Source organism: Erpetoichthys calabaricus, chromosome 12 (assembly GCF_900747795.2).
Source record: "Erpetoichthys calabaricus chromosome 12, fErpCal1.3, whole genome shotgun sequence".
NCBI classification, from domain to species: Eukaryota; Metazoa; Chordata; class Cladistia; order Polypteriformes; family Polypteridae; genus Erpetoichthys; species Erpetoichthys calabaricus.
The window spans coordinates 140,936,051-140,961,699 of NC_041405.2; the positions used below are offsets into that span (position 1 = coordinate 140,936,051).

Here is a 25,649-nt window from a genome sequence, read left to right on the forward strand (position 1 = left end):
ACGGGAAACGCAAAAAGGATATACAGCCAGACGGGAAATGCAAGTGCGATATACAGCCAGACGGGAAACGCAAAAGGGATATACAGCCAGCGAGGAAACGCAAGTGCGATATACAGCCAGACGGGAAACGCAAGTGCGATATACAGCCAGCGAGGAAACGCAAGTGCGATATACAGCCAGCGAGGAAACGCAAGTGCGATATACAGCCAGCGAGGAAACGCAAGTGCGATATACAGCCAGCGAGGAAACGCAAGTGCGATATACAGCCAGCGAGGAAACGCAAGTGCGATATACAGCCAGCGAGGAAACGCAAGTGCGATATACAGCCAGCGAGGAAACGAAAATTGTCGAATTGAGGGATAGTTTGCTATTAAAGGCAAGTCTTTGAATAAAGGTATTGATAGCATATAAATATGAGTATTAAACTGAAGACCGAGTGAGTGATAGAAATGAAATAAACAAATCATAAATCTTTAAAGAGAGGAATAGATAGCAAGGTAAGAAACAGAAGTCTGTGTATAGTTGTGGCTAGATAGGAAAAGAAGGACTCGAGGTAAATGAAATAAAAAATGGAAATCTTTGAATAGAGGGATAGATAAAGTGCGATAGCTAGCTAGATAGGAAATGGAAGATTTTAGATAACTAGATAGGAAATGAAAGTCGTCAGGTAAATCAATAGGAAATGGAAATTAAAAATGTTTGAATAGAGGGATAAAAAGCTAAATAGGAAAAGTCAATATTTAGATTACCAGATAGAAAACAAAAGTCTGTAGATATTATGACAGAAAGCTGGTTAGAAAGTGAAAGTCTTTATATAGAGAAATTAAAAGCAAGCTAAGAAATAAACGTCTTTAGAAAGCCTGATAAGATCGGGAAAAGTAAAGACGTCAGCACTAGAAGGGCAGAAGAGTCCGTGTTATCGTGCTCTTGGCAACATCTACTTACTGATGAGAAACCTGAGCAATTTAAAAAGGAGAGAGAATTAAAGCTAACGTGGTCAATTATTGGGCTGGGGAAAGGTACTATACAACCAAAGAGAAGCTGTGGATTATGTTAAGTGAGAAACACCACTGGAAGCCAAGATCATCTGGCTATGGTTGATCAAACAACAATTATGCTAAGAATGGTCAGCAAAACACAGAAGCAAGACTAGTGAAGAAGTCATCATCGTGAGTATTGCTTGCCTGGGCACTAGCAGTCCGAAGGAAGCTGTTAAAGCATGGAAGGAAATGGTCCATAAAGATCATAAAGGCAGCCACAATTTAACAGATAATAAAGAAACAGGAGATAACCTCCCAACAGTAGCAGGGACTACTAATGAGGTACTGAGCGGTTTGGAAATTGTTAGAGAAGAGTTGCCGGCTGGGATGAAAGAAGTTGAAATCTAACAAATCACCAGGACCAGATGACATTTATCCTTGAGTGCTTAAGAAGTTTAGTGAGTTTATATATAAATCCCTGACACACATTTTTAGAAAGTCACTACATACTGGGGAAAATCCAAAGTACTGTAAAATATCAAATATCTCATTATATAAAAAGAGTGATTGGGAAGATCCAAGTAACTAAATGCAAGAAAGCTGAACATGCATTACAGAAACATTAATTGAAGACTTATCAAGGGAATGATCAAGCAGCGCGTCAAGAACAGGATTTATACTATACTGTCAGCCTGGCTTCAGATGAGGAAGGTCATGTTTTACTAACATGCTGGAATTCTACATGAAAGCAACAAAAGGATACGATCAAAAATGGAGCATATGATGGTATTTATCTTTCAGAAAGCATTTGAGAAGGTGCCACATGAAATGGCGGGCATCAAATCAAAAGAAGTTCAGGGTATGGGTTATAGATGGGTGCAGAATTGGCTCAGGCACAGAAAGCAGAGGGTGATGGTGCGAGGAACCTCATCAGAATTGGCCGATGTTAAGAGTGGTGACCAGCAGGGGTCAGTGCTAAGGCCGCTGCTATTTTTAATAAATATAAATGATTTAGATAGGAATATAAGTAACAAGCTGGTTAAATTTGCAGATGATACCAAGATAGGTGGATTAGCAGATAATCTGGAATTCATTGAATCATCACAGAGGGACTTGGACAGCATACAGTGTTGGGCAGGTTTGTGGCACATGAAGTTTAATGTCAGTAAACAAAGCGTTACATGAAGGAAGTAAAAATGTTAGATTTGAATACACAATGGGAAGACTTAAACTTGAAGGACCTGGGGGTCATAGTGGACTGGCAGGGTTTAGAAGCCATTAAGAAGGCTAACAGAATGTCAGATTATATAACACGATGTGTAGAGTACAAGACCAAGGAGGTTCTGCTCAAGCTTTATAACACACTGGTGAGGCCTCATCTGGAGTCCTGTGTGCAGTTTTGGTCTCCAGGCTACAAAAAGGACACAGCAGCGCTAGACAAGGTCCAGAGAAGAGCAGCAGGGCTGAATCCACGAATGCAAGAGATGAGTTTGGAGTTAAAGATTGTAGGAGATGAAACTTTCAGTTCAAGCAAATGGAGCTTAAGAACTGACATGACTGAAGTGTTTAAAAGTATGAAGAGAATTAGCACATTAGACTTTTAGCACAATTAGACTTCAAAATTTGTTCAACAAGAACAAGGGGATACGGTTGTAAATTTAAGGGGTATATTTCACACACACGCAAGTCTGTTCTTCACACATAAAACCAAAGACACGTGGAATAAATGACCAAATAGTTTGGTGGACAGTGGGAACCTTCACAACTCAACTTGATGATATTTTGGAGGAATTAAGTGGATAGGATTGGTGAGCTTTGTTGGGGTGAATGGCCTGTTCTCATTAAAATGCTTCTGATGTTCTTTAGGCAGACAGCTGAAAAGGAAAAGTAAGTGTTTAGGTAGCTAAACAGAAAATCAAAGTTTTTGAATAGAGAGAGTAAATAAATAAATAAATAAATATGTATAAAATACTTTATTGGTCTGGACTGTGAATCCACCTCTGGATCAGTAAATCTCGTGAACCCTCCTTCCATCTTTCCCCCTCACCCAAACAAAATTTCAAACAATATGAAGCAAAGAAATAAAAAAATGCAAACTATTTACCCATATACATATATATATATATATATATTTAATTTCATATAAAACGTAGGAGCCCATTTCTCATCTAAAGGAGAGAAATAAATGCCCACAAATAGACTAACCAATAAAGAGGAAACACTGGTGTGAAGCACTACAATTCGGTCATTTGATCTACAAAGCCAGTGATTGTAGTGAATGCTGAAACATGGATGAGAATAACAAAGGAAAAGCAAACCTGAATCATTTCTCTGCCCGCTCACCCCAGTGACAGAGACACAGCTGGATAGCAGCCATAAAGAAAAGGACTTTTCAGATGGTCCTATCTCACATGCCCCCCGCGTGGACTTCCTTCATGCCTCTACTCGCTTGGCTCCACAAAAGCCAATGGATTAACCATCTGTGGAGCACACAAGGCCCGTCTATTCAGGTCCCTTTTCCAGTGCACACAGATCCATCCTGTTGAGACAACAGGAGTGAACACTGGTAAAGGGAGTAACTGAACTGGTGGGCCAGAAAGGTGCAAGAGAGACCTAACATCAGGCCTTCCCTGCTACTGCTTCTCTCATGCCTCTGATGGATTATATTATCCAGTAGACCAAGAAACATCCTGGGTGCGTGAGGACAAGCAAGGCATTTAAATGGAGATGTGCTCGACTTCTCTCTCCTGTCATTCGTCATTAAAAGTCCATCATAACAAAAACATCCGCCTGCAATGCAAAGAAAGGACGCCACTGCAAGGAGGTGAGAAGAATGCAAATTTCAGACAATTCAGTGGGACGTAAAGGCCAGCAGTGACCCTCCAAATTATAAAGGTTCTGTGTATAAAGCAGTCCTCCTAGCATGGAAAGGTGTGGAGGGTGCATAGGATTATGGGAAACGTTACAGTGGTCTGCTTGTGCCAAGTAAACCATCTGTCTTGTCAGATTCCCTCCAAGTTTCATTTTGTGTGCCCTGAATGCTTCAAAAATTCCTTTCAGAGGATGCAATGCCCTCCCTTATAACATTACCACCACGGGTCCCTCTTGTGCCAAGGTCAGGCTTTTGCTTTCTCCTCCACTCCTCAAGTCTAGTGCAGTCTTTCTTCAAGCCCTAAATACTTTCCTTCTTTCTTGTTGAATCCACGTGTTCCCTGCTTTGCCCCCTGGCCAATGTCCGCTTGAATTGGGGGCAGGGACTTCAGCTCCTGGGGATCAGTAGATGACCTCATAAACTGTGGCCTTTTTGTCTCCGGAGCCCGTGACGATGAATTGATCGTCTGGTGAGATGTCACAACTCAGAACAGAAGAGGATTCCTTGGACTGCAGAAAAGAGCAAAGGGAACAGAGTCGCCGATCAACATGCACATAAAAACTGGCGAGACAAATCAGACACAGGACGACAAGGCGCCTGTCAGAAAGACAATCACCATTAGGGAGATGGTCATATCAGGATTTCCTACTTACTAGCTACACTTACCTGTAGAAGGCAGGTTAGAGAATACATTTAGATATATAGATATAGAGATACATCTATCTCTCTATATCTATATTTACACACACAGAAATATTATAATATGAGAGATAGATATAAAGTCATTAAATTGATAATAGCTGTTGCAAATATAATTAAGTTTTTAAATAATTAACATGGATTAAAAATGTAATTTAGTTAATAGCAAAAATGTAGTAATTCTGTTCTCATGTTCTTTAAACATCATCATTAAATATACATGGCATATATGGCACCATATCCCCTAAGTGTGTTCTACTACTAACTGAAAGGCCCTCTCTATACACCACACTTCATGCATCACTTTTGGATTCCTCACCCGCTATCGTCACCTTCACATCTTTTCTTGACTCTTGAGAGCCACATACAGCTGGCCATGTGCAAACAATGGCTGAGGAAGAAATAGGCCCACCTGTTCTGATGTCCGTCTTGGTATCTGCGATTGCCTCAATGTCTCTTGCCCTATGTGTACCTGGAGTGTTTCTCCTACACCTCTCCTCCGTGTTCTCAAATGGTTCAACCTCTCTTGCCCGATGTGTACCATCAGCACTCCTACGCTTTTTTTCAGTATCCTCGTATGTCTCAATGTCTGCTGTCCGATTCCTCCTGTGTCTTTCCTCTGTATTCTTGTGCGCCTCAAACTCTCTTGACACTACGCATACTGTGGGCATGTCTCCTACACCTCTCCTCGATATTCTTGCACGCCTCAAACTCCCTTTCCCTATGTGTACCGTCAGCATTTCTCCTACTTCTCTTCTCGGTATTCTCACATGTCTCAACCTCTCTTGGAACTACGGATCCAGTGGTCATTTCTTCTATGCCTTCCTCCCAGTTCCTTGCATGTCTCAACTTCTGCTGTCCTACATACAGTGTTGGCGTTTCTCCGACACCTCTCCTCGATCTACTTGCATGCCTCAAACTCTCTTTCCCTATGTGTACCATCAGCATTTCTCCTATGCCTTTTGTTGGTATCCTCGCATGTCTCAACCCCTCAGTCCTGTATTCCTCCTACACCTCTTCTCAGTGCCACTGTGTGTCTCAAACTCTCTTGGCACTACACCTTCTCTCAATTTCCTTGCATATCTCAACCTCTGCTGTCCTATGTATAGTGTCAGCATTTCTCATACGCTTCTCCTCGATATCCTTGTGTGTCTCAACCTCTCTTGCCCTAAGTGTACCGTCAGCATTTCTTCTACTCCTTTTCTCGTTACCTTTGCACGTCTCAACCTCTCTTCACCTTAAGTGTACCGTCAATGTTCCTCCAATGTCTTTCCTCTGTATCTCTGTGTGTCTCATCCTCTCTTGTCTGCCACTTCCTCTCTTGATCGTATTCTTGTAAAGCCTGCTTCTCAGACACTGTCTTCTCAGGCACCTTGCTCACTTCCAATCCACTTTTTGAGTACCACCAATGGTAGACAGACCCCCCATTACCCACTGTGAAAACGTCATTCATATTCTCGTGACTACTTTCCATCTCTGAAGTGATTCGGGTTGCACATCGTTAGTGTTTAGTGACTTAATTTCACTCGTTGCTGAAATCCTCCATTTTAACTACTTCTTTGTGGAAGCAAAAAAAAATGATCACAATCAGGAATTCAACTTCACACCACTACAGTATGGTGTCATCATCCCTATTCACACCGCTAAAGTTTTAGATCATTATCCTTACCACTGAGCCACCAAAGCCAAATTGACTAATCAGATTGCTCGGAGGGACCAGACACACACACACAGACACAGACACACAGTAGCATTTTTTTTTCCTATAGCAAATATTTTCAATTTGCCAAACAATCGATGGCAAGAACAAAAAAAAAAAAATCAAAATCCATAAACACTGTGGACCACAGAAGTGTCTTTTAACCACAGGGCATTATGCACTAAAAAATTTGCATATGCCCATTTGTCATTTGGGCTAAAAATCTGAAGCTGGACCTTAGGCTGGTCAGTATAATTTATATACAGTAGTTTGTGCTCTGCATTACCATCATTAGCATCTAGTCAGGGTGACCTGCATTTCCCAGGACAGTGCCATACATCAGCATATGTAAGCATACCTAAATATATAACATGGATTTTTTGCTGCTTCGCGGGTTTCTGCGGACAATGGGTCTTTTTACTTCTGGTACATGCTTCTTCAGTTGGTTTGCCCAGTTGATTTCATACAAGGGATGCTAGTGGCGGATGGCTGAGAAGCTACCCAATCAGAGCATGCAGTTAAGTTCCTGTGTGCTGATTGGCTCAGCGATGGAGCGCCGAATTCGATTCCGCTGCATTAACCAGGAAGTCTCGTCTTGCTCATTCAGCATCAACGTGCTCCTGCTACTTCTTCAGGGGCTGTGCCCAAGCGCCAACTGAAGATGCTAACGATTGCCGAAAAAGTAAAAGTTTTGGATATGTTGAAGGAAGGGACAGGATGCCATTACGGCATCAATGAGTCCACGATTCTTTTTATTTAAAAAGGAGGAAAAGAATATAAGATCTACGGCCACAGTGTCCTTTAACCAGGGCGCAAAATGAGTTGTAAGTGGATGTAATAAGGCGGTAGTCCGGATGGAATCTGCTTTAGGGATTTGGATTGAAGACTGCCGGAAGAAGAACAACGGCGGTGCTACACAGTCGCCTGAAGAGGCTCCTTTTAGAAGAGCTGTAACCATAATTAATTTTCTACATACAGTACTTATTACATGTACATAGTGTCACTGTACACACATTTTACTGTATACAATTTTTCTTGCATTGTACGTATTTATTGCTGGTGGCCTATCTGTCGTAATGGCTGTAACACGTGATATCAGAGACGCACGATATCTTTAAAATAATATTTAGGTTTTACTGTATATAAACAAACAGTGTGTTTACATACATAATTTCAATGAATCTTACCTAATATCTAAGGGAATACAAAGGGTTTATGCTGTATAATTGTGTGGGAAATGTTTATAACAGTGTGGGAGAGTTTATAAGGGATTAAAATATATAATATGGTTTTTACTTTGCGGATTTTCACCTTTCACGGGGGGTTCTGGAACACAACCCCCGCGATCGAGGAGGGATTACTGTACTCTTTAAGTAAATTAGGCCAACATTGCACTGTTCCCACAGGTGCCATCCTAGCTGACACACATCATTTAATCTTCAGAGACACCACTTCTAATCAAAAGAAAAATGATCTGACCAATCAGATATCCTGTGTTTGCCATGCAGAGAATGCCTAAGCCAATGAAATCACTAGCTGTGTGGCCTACATTAGCCAAATGCTCACCCTGTGACAGGTCACTTCAAGGGAAAGAGGCAGCCTTCGATGAGAGGACAAACAGCTCAGCTTTTGTAAATTATACGGTGGCCGTCAAGGATGACTGGGTTTGATTTAAAGCTTGAAGGGTCTGTGGTTAGTGGTTTACATCATGTCTTAACGTGCTCAGTTGTACGTGCAGAGCCGTACATTTAGAATGTACTGAATGTGAAGTAGAGAGAAACAACACATCCTTAAGTAAAGAAACAATTGAAGTTGAACAAGAAGAAACATGCCAGTTTTTATTGGTTGTCACATCTAGTTTTGGGCAGCATGGTGGCACAGTGGTAGTGCTACTGCCCTGCATATCCCTAGTACTCCCTGCGTGGAGTTAGCATGTTCTTCCAGTTCCTGCGTGGGTCCCCATCCTGCCCCCCCCCCCAGTCCAAAGACATGCAGGATACGTGAATTGGCAACTCTAAATTGGCCCTTGTGTGTTTGCCCTGCGATGGACTGCACCCGCTCTAGGGTTCTTTTCTGTCTTGCGTCCTATGCTAGCTGGGATATGCTCTAGTCCCCCAACCCGGAGGTCTTAGACTTCATGGCCTGGCTTTTGTCCCGACATGCAGTGTGAATTGTGAGACCTTCTATACTCCGGTGTGTTCCTTTCTAAACGATGTCCAGTCCAATGACTTTGTCACTGGTGAATTCCAATTCCATTCCAGACAGAAGTGAAGGAGAATTAAAGCAAATAGGATGCAATCTGTTTTAGATTTTTAATAAATTTACAAACCTCTCAAAAAACATGTTTTCACTTTATTATAGAGGGTTATTGAGTGTAAATTGATAGGCAAATATGACAACTTTATCCACTTAAAATTAAATCTATAACAGAAAGAGTGCAAAAAGTCACAGGGGGTGGTGGTGGACTGATTTCCAGCCTATAAATTGTTAAGTATTTGGTATGTCCTTGTTTGTTAAACTAGACAAAGAAAATGTAATATTAAGAGTGTGTTTCAGTAGGCAAGTTCTACTGCACTGATGAGACCAGCAGGGTTTTGAGGTTCACCTAACCAGCCCTAGTCTTTAGGATGGACTCAGGATGAGGAATTTATAGTGAGGGGGGCACAGCATCAGACCAGCCTGGCAAAGGGTGGCTGTGTTTGGACTTACATGGGCCTATAAGCCACTCAGAGTAGAAAGGCCGTTAAGTGACTAAACGAAGCAACTGGTGAATGAGTTGTACCCGAGATCCTTCAGTAGTAAGTGGACAGGAAGGGACTAGAAAAGGAATGCCATTGGTAGAAAGTATGGCTGTTTATGACTGGCTTTGAATCAAAAGGCCATTCTGTACGACGACGCCCCATTGGTTCTTTTTTATGATGAGAATGGCGTAATGCTGATCAACTTGCTTTTACTTCTCTCTCTCTCACCATCTGGCCAGGGAAGGGAAGACCATAATGAGGACAACTCTACTTTGGCACCCATGTAGCCCGTTTCAATACTCCATTTAATGGCCATGTAGTAGCAAAGCCCAAGCTATACCAAAGATAAGCCAAGATCCGCCTGTGGACCCACAATGCACTGCTGCTTAAGTTGTAAGGGTGTGGTGCTGATATACATGTAGTATTCTGCTTCCTTAATATTTTGGTCATTTTACCAATAATACATAATTAAATGTGTAACTTAACTCCTGCCTGGTACTTTGCGTTGTCTAATTGCCGGAGGTTACAGATGTAGAAGGGAAGTGGGACGAAGTGCTAAAGTACCTGATCACAGAGAGGTACGTGTCTGGGATTTAAGACATTGTTACTAAGGTCTACACAAAAAAGAGCATAAAGGGGAAAACAGGACCTTACACGATAAAACAGGGTCTGAAAACTTACTAAATCCACTGTAGATAAAGACATGAATATGTATTACAATACTAGCATTAGAGAGAGAACTGGAAAATATAATTACATGAATAATTCTTCATAAGCCACCTAACTAAGCACCCAGACAATCCAGAGGCCAATTTTTTCTTCTTGTGCATCTCACATACTGTACATGATGATGCTAGAAACGTTTTTATTGTCATCTGAAAGTTAATAAAAGCTATTTGCAAATATGAAACAAGTCAGATTATCCCAAATATAAAAAGAACTTCAGTTCTCCTACCTGGAATATGCTGGCGCCATAAGGAGTCCTCCATGCATTTAGAAGGTTATCTTTGCCAGTGCTCACAAACCATTTTCCTGGAAGACAAATGGAGAGAGAAAAAAAAATTACGTTTATAACTTAAAGTCCAGACCGAATTTGAGACACTAAACACAGCATCTTTGCTAGTCTAATGATTTCACCATTCCAAATCCTAAAACCTTTACCCAGCCTATTAAGTCATACAAAGTGTAACATCCTAATATTCTCAAAACCTGCTTAGCTCAATTCAAGGCCATGGATGGGTGTCAAAAATTAAACCATCCATCCATCACCCAACCCACTATATCCTAATTACAGGGTCACGGGGCAATCACACACAACAATAAAAGGAAACAAGGATGTGGAGAATAATAATAATAATTCTTTGAGTAGTGAGAAAAGCGCTATATAAATGCAAAGTGCTCAGCAATTGCAGGTTAAGGGCCCAAAAGAGCAGAGTCCCTATTGGCATTTATGGGATTCGAACCGGAAACCTTCGGCTTGCCAGTGCAGATCCCTAGCCTCAGAGCCACCACTCCAAGAATAATTCTTGAGAAGGCCACAAAGACAAAAGGAACAAGAGTTAAAACCATTCAGACATTCTGTGCACATTTTCCGCTAACCCAAGGTGTAATTCATCCTGTGACTTGGGCAGCCATGGCCATAGAAGTTTTCACCTCCCCAATTTAGGACTTTAAATTCAACAGGATGCTACAACTAGAAAGTGTTTTTATTTTTCTACTGCTACCATTTTTGGAGAAAGTGACCCCCTGGTCATGTCTAACATGAACATGCTGAAAATAAAACAAGGGGTCCATCTGATTTCAAAACCCTGCTTAATGTTTAAAAGGTCACTCACAGAAATAGAACAAATGTCAAGAGCAGGATCAAGAAACAGGATATGAGGGAGTCAGGGGTATAATATATGAATTAGAATTTAGAAAGGAATATAAGTAACAAGGTGTCTAAATCTGTAGATGATACCAAGATAGGTGGATTGGCAGATAATTTGGAATCCGTTAAATCATCACAGAAGGACATTGCTGGCATACAGGCTTGGGCAGATGAAATTTAATGCCAGTAAATGTAAAGAATGATATGCAGTAAGTAAAAAGGTTTGAATACACAATGGGTGGTCAGAAAATCGAGAGTCCACCTTATGAGAAGGATTTAGGAGTCATAGTGGACTGTAAGCTATTAACTTCCCGACAGTGTTTAGAAGCCATTAAGAAAGCAAACAGAATGTTAGGTTATATAGCGCCTTGATGTGTGGAGTACAAGTCCAAGGAAGTTCTGCTCAAGCTTTATAACACACTGGTGAGGCCTCATCTGGAGTCCTGTGTGCAGTTTTGGTCTCCAGGCTACAAAAAGGACATAGCAGCGTTAGAAAAGGTCCAGAGAAAAGCGACAGGGCTGAGGCCAGGGCTACATGGGATGAGTTATGAGGAACAATTAAAAGAGCTGAGCCTTTACAGTTTAAACAGAAGAAGATTAAGAGGAGACCTGACTGAAGTGTTTAAAATTATGAAGGGAATTAGTTCAGTGGATCGAGGCTGTGATTTCAAAATGAGTTCATCAAGAACAAAGTGACAAGGAGGCACCTCCTATCATGGTAACTCTGAGCAGAAACCAGACCTAGGAGGGGTGCCAGTTTATCAGAGAGGGCACACCTTGCCACCTGCTCCTAACCTCTCAAAGATAGCCAATGTAGAGTCACCAGTTATGCTAAGATGCACTTCATGGGGACATGCAGACACCATACAGACAGCAGCTGTGCACATGATTCATTTCAATCAACTCAAATTCTATTTGTCACATACAAATTATTCAAGTGTGCTGGATCAGCGAGGCAAGCATGCCACCACATCAGCTGTCTAATTTATGTGAAATACAAATACTAGACGCTCAAGGTTGTAATAATGGGAAAACTAGTGCAAAAATAACCACACGCTCCATGTCTAGCTATGGCATTATCTTGTTCCCTGGGATTAAAGGCTCAAAGAAGCATTATCTCCGGTCCAGGCTGTCTGCTCCGGGGGCACGTCATCATCTCAAGTCAGTCTCAACGGGCACTCCGTAGGGCAGATGAACATGGGGTACGGTGCATCATTTGTGACACAGCTCAGCTCCATCACTAAATTTGTGGCTGACATCCCCCCCCCAATCACAGGCCTGATCGCTGATAAGGGTGAGACGGCTTACGGAGAGGAGGTCTGCCTCCTGACGCAGCAGTGCCAGTGCAGCAATCTCTACCTAATGAGCAGACTTGCAGGCAGACCAGGCTCACATCTGCATTATGGCCGATGCTGTGGCCCCCTTAAGTGCAGATTATGTTTTAATGTATTTGAACTCTTTTGGTGAGTACTCTGTGTTTTACATACAGAAATGACACATTTAACCACAATAAAGTTAAGATGCGGGGCACTGTGAAATGGTCATCAACTTCACATTTCTGGGATTCACCACTTTGGAAATCCTAAAGTGGGTAAAAAAACACATCTCTGTTATCATTAAGGGTCTCCAACACTTTAATGTCTGAGGATGGCCTGAATGTGTCCATGATGGTCGGTGTAACTGCCGGAAAGTAAGGCAGGATCAAGCATACCAAATAAAATCTCTTATTCCAAAAAAGTTAATGTTAAAAAGGTTTCAAAGCAAACAAGAATAGAGAAATGTTGATACACACATAGAATAAAAGGCAAAAAAAAGGAAAAATGTTTCTTCTTGTTCAACTTCAATTGTTTTACTTAAGGATGAGATGTTTCTCTATGCCTTACTTCATATTCAGTACGTTCTAAATGTACGGCTCTGCACATACAACTGAGCACGTTAAGTCATGGTTTGAAACTGTGCCCTCCATGCACGACAATGCAAGGCAAGTCACTAACAGACTAATCAATGGTCCGAGAGACAAGAAATAGAATATACCAATTCAATTCAGCTTGTGGGAAGGAGTTCAAATACTTGGGATCAACAGTACAGAGGAATGGGGATTGTGGAAGAGAAGTGAAAAAGAGAGTGCAGGCAGGGTGGAATGGGTGGAGAAGAGTGTCAGGAGTAACATGTGACAGACGGGTATCAGCAAGAGTGAAAGGGAAGGTCTACTGGACGGTAGTGAGACCAGCTATGTGATATGGGTTGGAGATGGTGGCACTGACCAGAAAGCAGGAGACAGAGCTGGCAGAGTTAAAGAAGGTAAGATTTATACTGGGTGTGATGAGGATGGATAGGATTAGAAATGAGGACATTAGAGGGTCAGCTCAGGTGGGATGGTTGGGAGATAAAGTCAGAGAGGCGAGATTGTTTTGGTTTGGACATGTGCAGAGGAGAGATACTGGGTATATTGGGAGAAGGATGCTGCCAGGGAAGAGGAAAAGAGGAAGGCCTAAAAGAAGGTTTATGGATATAGTGAGAGAAGACATGCAGGTGATGGATGTAACAGAACAAGATGGAGAGGACAGAAAGATATGGAAAAAGATGATCCACTGTGGCAACCCCTAATGGGAGAAGCAGAAAGAAGAAGAAGAATTCAGCTTGTGAGGGTTATAAGACCCTCCCATATGCTATGCACTAGTTTATAGGCAAACATTTAAAATAACTAAGAAAATACTTCTATCAACTTAATATGACCTAAATAACTGGAAAATGGCTCTTACAGTCAGTCTTTATTCACAGACCATAAGGCTACTCAAAAGACTGTCACACTATGTGCATATTTATGGCAGGATACTTGGGTATTCATTGTGCTTTTTGTCTGTTGTTGCTATTTGTGTCACTCAGACTCATTTTGTGATGGCACACAAGTATGGATTTGGTTATACAGGGTGGCCCATGAAAAAGTGGCCATGAACAAACAGTGTGCAAAGAGTGTACATGAACATGCTGAAACGGGCACAAAGATGTATTGACACACAAGGAGAGCATTTTCAGCATCTTCTGTAAATGTGAGTGCCAAATATGATCATTTTTCTCTTCACCACATAATGCAGTCGTCTCAGTGGAGGCGGGCCACCCTGTACTTTGTAGATGAGAACAAATTTGAACTTGAAAACTTTGACACCTTGGAAGAGAAGAGGACTTGCATGAGACTGGCACCCCCACCCCCTTCCAGATCATTCCGAAAGTATTCAGACCCCTTCACTTTCTCACATTTTGTTATGTTGCAGTCTTAGGCTAAAATCATTTGAATTAATGTTTCCCTCATCAAGCAACACTAAATACCCCAAGAAGGGCAAAGCAAAAACCAGGATTTTAGTAATTTTGCAAAATAATAAAAATTCAAGGAAAAAAAAAAAAAACCCATGGAAATAAATATTTAGACCATCTGCTAAAAACTGAAAATTTGGCAGCAATGGTTCAGAAAGAGCACAGTGGCCTCCATAATTCTTAAATCAGTGGTCTCAGACTCCAGTCCTGGAGGGCCAACTGTGTCCATCATACAATATCTGAAAATAAAGAAAGATGAGGGTCTCAAGAATGCAAATTTGCTCAGGTTCACAAAACATTTTAACAGTGCTGCTCTTAGAAAAGAGAAAATCAACAATTTCAGAAATGTCTGCTATTGCACAATAAGAGCAGCAACAAACCCTGGAATTAAAGAAGGGGTTTAACTAACAATAAGACTCGGCACCTAATTAAGGAACTGCTTGGAGTTTGAGGCCCTGACTTAGTTGGTCTTCTGTTGTCTCACTCGCTTCACATTTCATTTCTGTTTTGGTGCCATTAAAAGGAAAGAAATGAAGCAAATCAGGGGAACGAATCTTAAAAAACAAGTCAATTCAAATGAAAGGAAAAGGAGTTAACTAGCAGCAAAAACTGGTCACCAATTAGGAAAAGGGTTAGAATGAAAACCTGCAGCCACTGTGGCCGTCTAGGACCGGAGTTTGAGACCACTGTCTTAAATGGAAGAAGTCTGGAAGAACCACAGCTCTTTCAAGAACTGGTCACTCCGCCAAAGTAAGCAACTGCAGAGGAAGGACCTTGACCAAGAAGCTGATGGTCACTCTGCCTGAGCTCCCAAGAACCTGTGTGAAGATGGAAGAAACTTCCAGAAAGACAGCTGTCACGTTAATACTCCTCATTCCGAACTTGATGGCAGAATGGGCAAACAGAAGCCTATTTGCAATGAAAGACCAATGAAAGCTCACTTGGAGTTTGCAAAAGTGTATCTAAAGGTTTCTCAGCCTGTTAAAAATGAGATCCTCTGATTTAATGAATCTGAGATTGCCATCATGCCTGGAGGAATCCAAGCATCACTCATCACCAGTGCAGTACCATTTCAGCATCATGCTTTGAGGTCGTTTATCAACAGCGGGGAATGGAATACGTCAGGGTTGAGGGAAAGCTGAACAGAGCAAAATCCAGGATTATCCTCAAGGAAAACTCATTCCAGACCGGGCTGAAGGTTCACCTACAAACAGGACAATGACCCAAAGCACAGAGCAAAGACAACACAGAAGAGGCTTAGGGTCACGTCTGTGAGCCCTGCCATAGCCTTGACTGGAAAGACCTTAGAAGAGCTGCCCACTTACAGTCTCCATCCAGCCTGGCAGAGCTTGAAAGGAACCGCAGAGAATAATGGCAGAAAAACCTTAAATCCAGGTGTATGGAACTTGACATGTCCAAACCAAGATGACTCCAGGCTGGAATTGCTACCTAAGGGGCTTCAACTAAGTTCAGAGGAAAGGGTCTGAAAACTTGCGCCAATGGGAGATTTCAGGTTTTTTTTTTTTTTTTTTTAATAATTTGGCAAGTATTCCTGAAATTCTGTTTTCGCTTTATCATTCTGGGGTGTTGAGTGTTGCTTGATGAGGTGATACCACTTATTGGCTTGACTTCTCATTGCATCCATAATGGCTAACATGGTACAACACCGTACTACTACTACTCGATGAGGTTAAAAATGAATGCAAACGATTTTAGTGAATGGCTGCAACAAAGCAAACCGTGAAATAGTTGAAGGAGTCTGAATGCTTTGTGAAGGCGCTGCAAGACTTGGTGGCATTTCAGTGCTGCATTGATTAACTCGTCTTCCCTTTTACTTCACTTTCACATTGTCTCAATCCACTGACCTCCCACACCCCCCTTCTATGATCCATAATAACACAGGAACAAATGTACGAGGGGGAGTTAAAAATGATCTGTACTCCGTCTGCTGGCAGCACTGTCTTTCTGTATGAGGTCCCCGTCTCCCCAGTCACTGCTGTGCACGTGTGAATGTGTTACGACAGATCATTTGTAACTGCGGTGCAAGAAACAATGGCTGCCCCATTTAAGATTTACACAAAAGAAGAGCGACATGCAGTGATTCGTTTTTTGTGGTCTGAGGGTGTGCCTGGTGCAGATATTTATCGATTTTGTGCACAGTATGGAGAGAGTGTTTTGTCGTGAAGAAGTGTGTATGAATAGATTGGGAAGTTCAAGGAAGGTCGCACAAGTTTCAGCCATGAAGAAGGAGGTGGACGCACGTCCACGACTGATGACAACATTGACAGTAGATGTGAAATGATTCTGTTGAATAGACAAGTGACAGTAAATGATGCGGCAAAACAGCTCTGGCTCGGCCTATGCAGTACTCCACGACAGACTTGGGTTTCGAGAAGTTTGTGCGAGACGGTAACCGCAACAACTCACAAAAGAGCACAAACAGAAGTGTTTGGATATCTGCAAACAAAATTTGGACTTATACTCTAAGGAAGGCGACAGTTTCTTATAGTGACGAGACATGGATTTATCACCATGAGCCTGAGAGTAAACAGCAGAGTATGGCATGGAAGCATCCTCAATCGCAGACCAAAAAGAAGTTCAAAAGTCAACCATCAGCTGGAAAATTGATGCTTAGAGTTTTCTGGGATTTTCAAGGGCCAATATTGGAATATTATCAGGAAAAAGGTACAACAATCAACAGTGCTTGTCAGAGTAAGATGCTCACTGAAGAGCTAAAGCCTAAACTTCAGACAAAACACAAAGGACTGTCATCCAAGGGCATTGTGTTCTTATATGACAACGCACGTCCACACACCGCTACCAAGACTATTGACACTTGGTTAAGACTTTGTTTTGAGGTATCACAGCGTCCTCCCTATGGTCCTGATCTCGCCCCATCAGATTATCACCTGTCTGGTCCCCTGAAAGAAGCCCTACGAGGATGAAGATTCATGTCTGATGAAGAGGTGAAGACAGTGGAGAATTTGTGGTTTGCAGCTCAGCCTAAAACACTTCTTAATGAAGGAATACGAAAGGTTGTTGACAGATGGACAAAGTGTACTGAAGAGCAGGGAGATTATGTCAAAAAATGATGTATTTGTCTCTCCTGAAGGTTATAAATTCTACAGCCAGAGTGTGGATAATTTTGGACTCACCCTCGTAAGTAACAGCACATCATCATGCAAAACATCAATCAGCGCGACTATAAAGAATACTTTGGCAGAGCACAGGGGGTTAATCACATTTCTCTAATGACAGGCATTCTGGACCTTTGAGCTGAGCAGTCAACATAGAATTAGACGGACACTCACTTCTTACTTTCAGTCAATTTAAATGACAACCTAAAGCCAGCAACAACAATAAGAGACGGTCCACTTTTGAGCAAGACACATCACTCACCACAGTAGGCGAATTTAAGAGAAAGCACACAGCTTTCGTGAAGGTGCAGCTGGTACTTGTCAGGCTTAGACACGTGAAGAACCTCGACATTGCTGCTCTCCATGCCAACAGCAAGCCACTCCCCTGTAGGACAATACCCCAAAGAGAAGATCTGCAAAGACATTATAGAAATCAGAGCTGGAAGCAATGGGCTGCACTTTAGCCCCTCCCACTGCGACCCTGTCCCGTACCTGTGACGTGAAGTCGTGCTGCTGAAGCTGCCTGCCCTCCCTCAGATCCCAGCAGCGGACCGTGTTATCCAAGCCTCCTGTCCACAGTTTGGTCCCGTCATTTGAAATGTCTATGCAGCTGGCACCGTCTGTGTGGCCCTGAAACTGCCTAAAGGAGGAGAAAACATGAAGCTGCAGCCAGATGATGATGATAAGGAGGAGTTTAACGCACACTAAAAGGACTCCCGGAGACACATACCTGACAAGAGTCTGATTCTGCAAGTCCCACACCACAATGTTGCCATCACTGCAACAGGAAAAGCACACTTTGGCATCGGGGCTGATTGCGAGGGCGTAGCAGGCCGGTGCGGAGGACGTCAGCTCTGCTTTAATCCGAGGAGTTGGAGTGGCCAGGTCCCAGATGGACAAAGTGCTGGCCTCGCCGCCCACAATGAGGGTCCGACCATCAGGAAGCAGCTTGCAGGAGCGGATATAGTTGTCCCGGTTCTGGTGAAACAGAAAATGAGTATTGAGATTAGAAATGTGTGCAGAGCAGACCACAGAGGAAGGACATCCAAAAGAAACTCAGAACCAAGACAGGAGAGTTTAAGGCCAAAATGTGCAAGGCCTAAAAATGAATTTTTGTGACACATGCCTGTATACATCAATAGGGGAACATTTAAGAATGGTGAATCTCTTCAACAGTTAAGACGTTTTTTGGTAGAACATCTGAAACTCGTCTTCTCACCCTCAAGTCCAACAACCAATTTCATGTTCATCAGTAATATTTAAAGAGCTCCTTTGAGAACTGTGGGGTTTTTTACCGCTCAAATCCTATTTGCATTACACGACGTAAAGGGAATTTTCTCATTTTAATCATTTTCTTGGGTAATGCACCATGCAAGCAAAAGTACTTATGATCTTGTACACCTCTCATATTTCCAAGAAAATTTCCCAGAGTCCACTCATAGGAGATGCTCTCAAAAGGCACCAGGTGTTACACAAAGTGGGCATTCACACTTGGTAACGAGTCACAAACTCAGACCCATGGTGTCCATGATCACCTCAGGTCCTTTGGACTGTCCTAATTCTAAGAGTAAATTGTATTGACTGCATGATCAGCAGCAACTACAAGGTTAGGTCAGGTCAGGTGGGAGAGAATGAACTGGTACAGCGTGTTCCCGCACCCACCACATGACGAAACTGCTCGGGATCCTGGTTAGCAACCCCCCTAGGCAAACATGCGGTCCAGTCTCACCCTCCAGAAATGAACATTTATCTGACTCCGTCTGCTGTGACGTGGGTGTCCCCTTGGCCTGGTCCAGCCACTCGGGTCCTCAACAAGGATTCTGCAAGACGAATCACCCTTGGGAAATCGCGCCACATGACCATAGTTTTGTAACTGACGCTCCCTCGGAATGCTGGTAATGTGCCTCATTCGGGACTCTGTGAGCAACTGCTCATTCGACACAAAGCTAAAACCAGCAGTACCAAAGGATCCTCCGAAGAGACACCGTACCAAAGGAGTCCAGTCTTCACCTCAGTTCACTGGATAGCGTCCATGTCTCACAACCATATAGAAAGACAGGAAGCACCAAGACTTGGACCTTTGTCCTTTTGCATAGATATCAGGAGCGCCACACACCCATTTCCAGTGACCTCAAGACCCCCCCATGCTCTCCCAATCCGTCTACTGACTTTAAAGGAAGAATAACCAGAGACATCAATATCACTGCTGAGGTAAGTAAACCTCTCGACAAGGTCGACACTCTCTCCGCAGACCGACACACTGCTGATGGCTGTGCCCAGGAGGTCATCAAAGGCCTGGATCTTGGTTTTTATCCAGGACACTCGCAAGCCCAGACACTCAGACTCCTTGCTCAGTCTCTTGAGACCCCCGATCAGAGCCTCCATTGACTCAGTGAAGATCAGAGCTTCGTCAGCAATGTCAAGATCAGTGAATCTTTCTTCACCAACAGATGCCCCACAGCTGCTGGACCCCATGACCCTGACCAACACTAAGTCCATACAAGCATTGAACAGAGGAGGAGCAAAAACACACCCCTGATGAACCCCAGAATCAACTGGGAAACACACAGTTTCTGCCTCCACTCTGCACAGCACTCACAGTACCAGTGTACAGGCCGGCCATGATATCCAGCAGCAACCTTGAGGGAATCCCACAAAGTCTCAAGATGTCCCACAGGGGCAGCTTGATCAACTGAGTCAAACACTTTATGAAAACCTACAAAGACTACAAAGAAACTCTGCCGATATTCACGTTTGTGCTCCATGAGAATCCTCAGTGCCAGGGTGCGGTAGACTTCTTAGGCATACAACCAGACTGCTCTGGTCGCTGGTAGGTGAGCAAGTGATCACGGATCCTATTGAGGACATCCCTAGCAAGGACCTTACCCATCACCGAGAGGTGTGTAGTAGTTGCCACAATCCGGGCGATCACCCTTCCCTTTCCAGATAGATAACTCAATAGATTAGACAAGATTGTAACAATTCGTCCTGGTCTTCCAGAGGCTGCAACAGGCTCATCTGACTCTGAATGTGGAGAAGCGTTGTTTCCTTCAAACCCAGATTAGGTTCTTGGGCCATGTGGTGTCGGGAAAAGGGGTTGAAGTGGACACTGAAAAGGTTGTGGTAATTCAGGGCTATCCTACCCCCACAGATCTTAAAAGTCTGCAGAGGTTTTTTGGTCTTGTAGGATGGTACCACAAATTTATCCCTCGATTGGCTGACATTACCACACCCTTGCATCACCTTAAGAAGAAGGATGTTCCATTGGAGTGGACAGCTCAATGTCAGGATGCAGTTGAACAATTAAAGGGGGCTCTCCAATCTCCACCCATCCTGGCTCAACCTGATGAACGACTCATTTTTCAAGTTCCAATATCGGGCTTGGAGCAGTTCTGACCCAAACGATCGAGGGGGATCAGAAGGTAATTTCTTATGGCTCAAGGGCTTGGCATGGGGCTGAGCTAAATTACTCCACTTCGGAAAAAGAATGCTTGGTGGTGGTCTGGGCTGTGGAAAAATGGCGCCACTTCCTAGAAGGTGTGGAATTTGAGGTCTTCACGGATCATAATGCACCGACTTGGGCCTTTAATCAGCCAAAGACATCATCTCGACTAACCAGATGGGTTTTGTGCCTCCAAGCTTTTAATTTCAAGGTGCTCTACTAGAAGGGCTGCAACATCATCGTCCCGGATGCACTGTCCCGGATTTGTTGGATGTCTGGGGATATATGTGTGGCCACTGCTCAAACTCAATGGTCAGACCTACCTTTAAGTATGCAGGACCTAGCTTGAGACCTGTATGTCAAAAGGTTAGTGAAAATTCTGAAAATGTTGGATATGATCGCATACATTTCAAGGACATCCAGGAAGTCCTTTTCCATGTGGTGCCAGCCAAACTCGGAGGATCCAAGTGCCAGTTAGTGGTCCCGGAAGAGTATGTGCCTGACTTCCTTAAATATTATCATGACAGTCCTTTTGGTGGGCATCTTGGGCGGATGAAGACCTTGATGAAAATTCTGGAAGTAGCTTGGTGGCCCCACCATTCGAAGGGATGTTTGGAGCCATGTGAAATCATGTAAGGTCTGTCAGCAATTGAAGAACTCCCCTGGTAAGCCAGTAGGATTTCTCCAATCCACTCTTACATCTGAACCTGGCGAAATGTTAGGTATTGATTTGATGGGGCCTTTACCTTCATCCAGAGTCCAAAAAGACAGTGTTAATGGTTGTGGTAGACTATATTTCAAAATGGGTAGAACTGTTTGCTCTCCGGGACGCCAAGGTTCCAAAGATTTGTTCTACTCTCAAAGATGAGATTTTCACCCGCTGGGGCGGGGGTCCCAAAGTATATTGTGTCTGACAGGGGCCCTCAATTTACTAGCTCTATGCTTCAGGAAATGTATACAGCTTGGGGAGTCAAACAGAAACTCACCATGGCTTACCATCCACAGCCAGATTTGACGGAAAGAGTGAATAGGACTCTGAAGACTATGGTAGCCTCCTATGTGGGTGAATGACACCAAGACTGGGATAACTGGCTACCGGAGCTCCGATTTGCTATTAACGCAATAGTGCATGAGGCCACTGGTGAGACACCTGCTTGGGTGGCTATCGGCCGACAACTCAAAAATCCCCTTGACCGTCTTATCACCCCAGCACCTCTCCCTGATTCAAAGACATACAGTACACCACAATTCACATCCTCGAAAAATTAAAGCAGCAAGTCCAAAGGAGGTTGGTGAGTGTGACATCTAGGCAGGCTAAGTATTATAATGCACGACGGCAAGTGGTAACCTTTGCTGTCGGGGACTTGGTTTGGACTAGGGCTCACCCACTCTCCAGTGGGTGCTGTCAACAAATTCGCTGCTAAGCTAGCGCCCAAATGGGTGGGTCCAGTAAAAATTATAAAACGTTTAGGACCGGTTAATTTCACAAAGGGGTAGTGGATTAGATGCCATAGTGGAAACAATCCATGTGGCCAATATCAAGCCCTACTTTGGACCCCTCGTTCCGCCGACTGGGGGTGGGGATCTATGTAGCGCTGCCATATAAATATAATATGTTTTTCTGCTGTCGATCGGGTGTTGTGGGGATCATTCTTACATCCGGAGAGTGACAGCGGTGCCCCAGAGGTGGAACTTCCGGTTTAATTTTTTCTTTCGGGGAGTGATTTGCATAATGTTTTAAAGAGAGGAGAGAAAAAAAAAAAGGAAGAGGAGGGGGGGAAAAAAGAAAATCAGAGAAGAAAAACAGATCAGCTACTGCACAGGCCATGTAATGAAGTCCAGGAGCTCCTACAGACTTGTCCAGAAGTGTGGAAGTGATTGTTTTGATCGGGGAATTGAACGTTTCGCTATTTCCTATGGACTCGGTGTGAGCTATATTAAAGGACTTACTGTATTGTATCATGGCGCAAGACTGACTGTATGTCTTTTATGGCGAAGATTTGATTGCAGCTAGGAGTCTGCAATTGACAGAACTGCTTGTTTCGCCTGCTGGCATCAGGGGGCAGAACTGTGGACAACTGTGGACCTATTTACAATCTCTGGAAGGGGAACTGGGAGAAGGAATATTGTTATTGTATATATATATGTATATATTTGTAGCGCCACATATAAGGGTTATTTAGGGTTGGAGGGGTGCATATGTAAGGGATTGGATTCTATTTTTTTATGTAATATATTCTTTACGGGATGATAGAGATTGACTTAGTTTTTTGTGGGCTATAAATGCATCGGCATTAGGGGACTGAACCATATAGAATAAGGGGTATACGGGAAATTTATTGGGGTGTGATATTGGCCTATCCTTTTATCATCTGTAGTCACCTAGGACAGACTAGTGGTTGCGATTGTCTCATGTCAGCGTGCAGGACAAATTGTTACAAGATTACAGTAGGAAAGGCACACACTTGTCTATAGAAGGTCCCACAGCTGACAAAAACCAAGCCATGGGGTCAAAGGAACTGCCTGCAGAGCTTACAGAGAGGATTGTGTTAAAGGATAGATCTGGGAAAGCCCACACAATTCCGGCAGAAGTGAAGATTCCCAAGAGTACAGTGCTCTGCATTATTCTAAAATGGAATGGGTTTGAAACAACCACAACTCTTCCCTGAGCTGGCCACTCGGCCAAACTGAGCAATCGTAGGAGAAGGGCCACAGAAAGAGAGGTGACCATGAACCTGATGGGCACTCTGGCTGAGCTCCACAGCACCTGTATGGAAAAACTTCCAGAAGTAGAACCATCACTGTAACATTCCCCCGATCTGGACTTCATGACAGAGTGACCAAACAGAAGCCCTCTCATCATTAGAACTCACATGAAAACCTAACTGAAGTTTGCAAAAAAGGCACCTAAAAGAGACTCAGAGTGGTCTGATGAAACCAAGATTAGCATCAGGTCTACAGGAAACCAGGCAACACTCGCCACCTGCACAATACAATTCCAGTGGTGAAGCACAGTGGTGGCAGCATCATTCTGTGTAGATGTCTTTCAGCGTCAGACACTGGAAGACTAGACAGGGCTGAGGGAATGATAAACAGAGTCAAGTAGATAGATTTCCTGAATCTGAAAGCCTCTTCCAGAGCACTCTGGACCTCAGACTGGGCCCATGGCTTACCATCCAACAGGACAATGACACTTGGCACAAAGCAAAGACAACACAGGTGTAGCTTAGGGACAACTCTGGGAATATCCTTAAGTGGCCCAGCCAGGGCCTGGACTTGAACCCAATTGAACATCTCTGGAAAGATCTTAGAACAGCTGTCCACTGGTGGTCTCCATCCAATCCGACAGAGCTTAAGAGGATCTGCAGGGAAAACAAATGGCAGAAAATCCCCAAACTCCGGTGTCTGAAGCTGGTCCCATCACGCCCATGAAGACTCCACACTGGAATTGCTACTAAGGGGGCTTTAAGTGCCAAGTAAAAGATCCAAAAACTTGTGTCAAATGGGATATTTCAACTTTCACAGTCTTCACAGGTGAAGACTTTACATAAAGGCAACCATAAGAGGAAGGCAGGCTATTAACTGAATAAACTCATATAGCATACATGTCTTTGTGAAGAAGGAAAGCCCCTTCAAAAGCAATATGGAGGACCACTAGAAAAGTCCGGTAATTTAAATTTAAATGCAACAGCACGGGTTTCATTGATTATCCCTAGTGAACCGTCTCCACCGAGGAAACTGGCAAGCTCATCAGAGACATGAGCAACTAAAGCTGTGCAGTAAGGGGATCCTCAGATGTCAAGAATGAGGGCAAAACTGCATTAATCAAGATGAGGATTTATACAAAAGTGAAGAAAGCTGTGGAGATTTGATTGATTTTAGCAATTTCCGGCTCATATTGTTATTGAACTGTAAAATGAGAGTGTTTGTTCCTTTTGGCAGGATTATTCTAAAATGTCCCCAGTTGAACTGAGGCCTACACCTGCCTCTCCACAGTCAACACAGCAGGCCTTTGTTCACTTGAATGTGCAGAACTTCTACTCCCACAATGCCCCACGTGGAGCAGATCAGCTTATATCCATAAACGGAATCCTTTGCTAACGTGAAAAACCGAATGGTATCATTGACAATGAAAGCAGGGAGGGTTACCAGTTCGCTTCTGAAAAAGTTCATCAGCTGGAAAAGGAAGACAACGGGACAAGCTAGGACAGCTTTCACTTTTCATCCCATCTTGTGGACAGGAGCCCTGCTTTCATGAAGAAAAGGCTGGGATGAAGCCAGATAAGGCGCTTGCCACCGCAGGATCGTGTGTGTTCAGGAACCAATGAGTACCCGTGTGATGCAGACCCTGGGTCACTTATGGTCCCCCTGGCCACCTTCGTGTATTGTGGTCCCAATTGTAACCTTCATGCAAAATATGTGACGTGCAAATAAAAGTGATGTGATGCAAATTGAGGTACCTTCGGGAATTCATGGGGGGACTCCCTCACTTTATTGCTTTGAAGCGATCGCAACTTCACTGGGGAGATTATTGCTTTGATGCACTGCATGGCGCGGTGCAACAAGGAGGTGGATATAAAGAGTGATGTGGAGCAAAGTTTTGTGTGATGAGGCGTTCACCGAGGAACCCTGCACTTTATTGCTTCGAATCGATTGAGACTTCATGGTCAATGCGGCAAATGAGGAGGCAGGCTATCAAGAGTGATGTGGCACTCCATCTTCTCGGTAACTCTACAAACTACTAACAGATCTGTAAGTGGGAGGCATGGCTGGTGGTCAACCAACCAGCACAACTTATCAACCTGAGCCCAACCCACTACAGCTCCTCATGAAAACTAAACACACCCTGGAGTAGGAGCTAAAAAAGTACCAGGAACTACAAATGGCCCGAGTGCCC

General features: G+C 43.4%; 1 protein-coding gene across 5 annotated transcripts in view; it reads right to left on the bottom strand.

Moving 5' to 3' along the window:
- Positions 1–2,938: 2,938 nt before the first annotated feature.
- tle2a (TLE family member 2, transcriptional corepressor a) overlaps positions 2,939–25,649 on the bottom strand; it is a 125,646-nt gene continuing 102,935 nt past the window's right edge. For all 5 annotated transcript variants that reach the window (XM_051935260.1, XM_051935259.1, XM_051935262.1 and 2 more), the window contains 5 exons: positions 18,041–18,288; positions 17,803–17,950; positions 17,573–17,723; positions 9,947–10,023; positions 2,939–4,361 (listed from right to left, as the gene is read on the bottom strand). In XM_051935260.1, the coding sequence (XP_051791220.1) occupies positions 4,254–4,361; positions 9,947–10,023; positions 17,573–17,723; positions 17,803–17,950; positions 18,041–18,288 (732 nt within the window). In that variant the 3' untranslated portion in view covers positions 2,939–4,253. The remainder of the gene's footprint in view (positions 4,362–9,946; positions 10,024–17,572; positions 17,724–17,802; positions 17,951–18,040; positions 18,289–25,649) is intronic.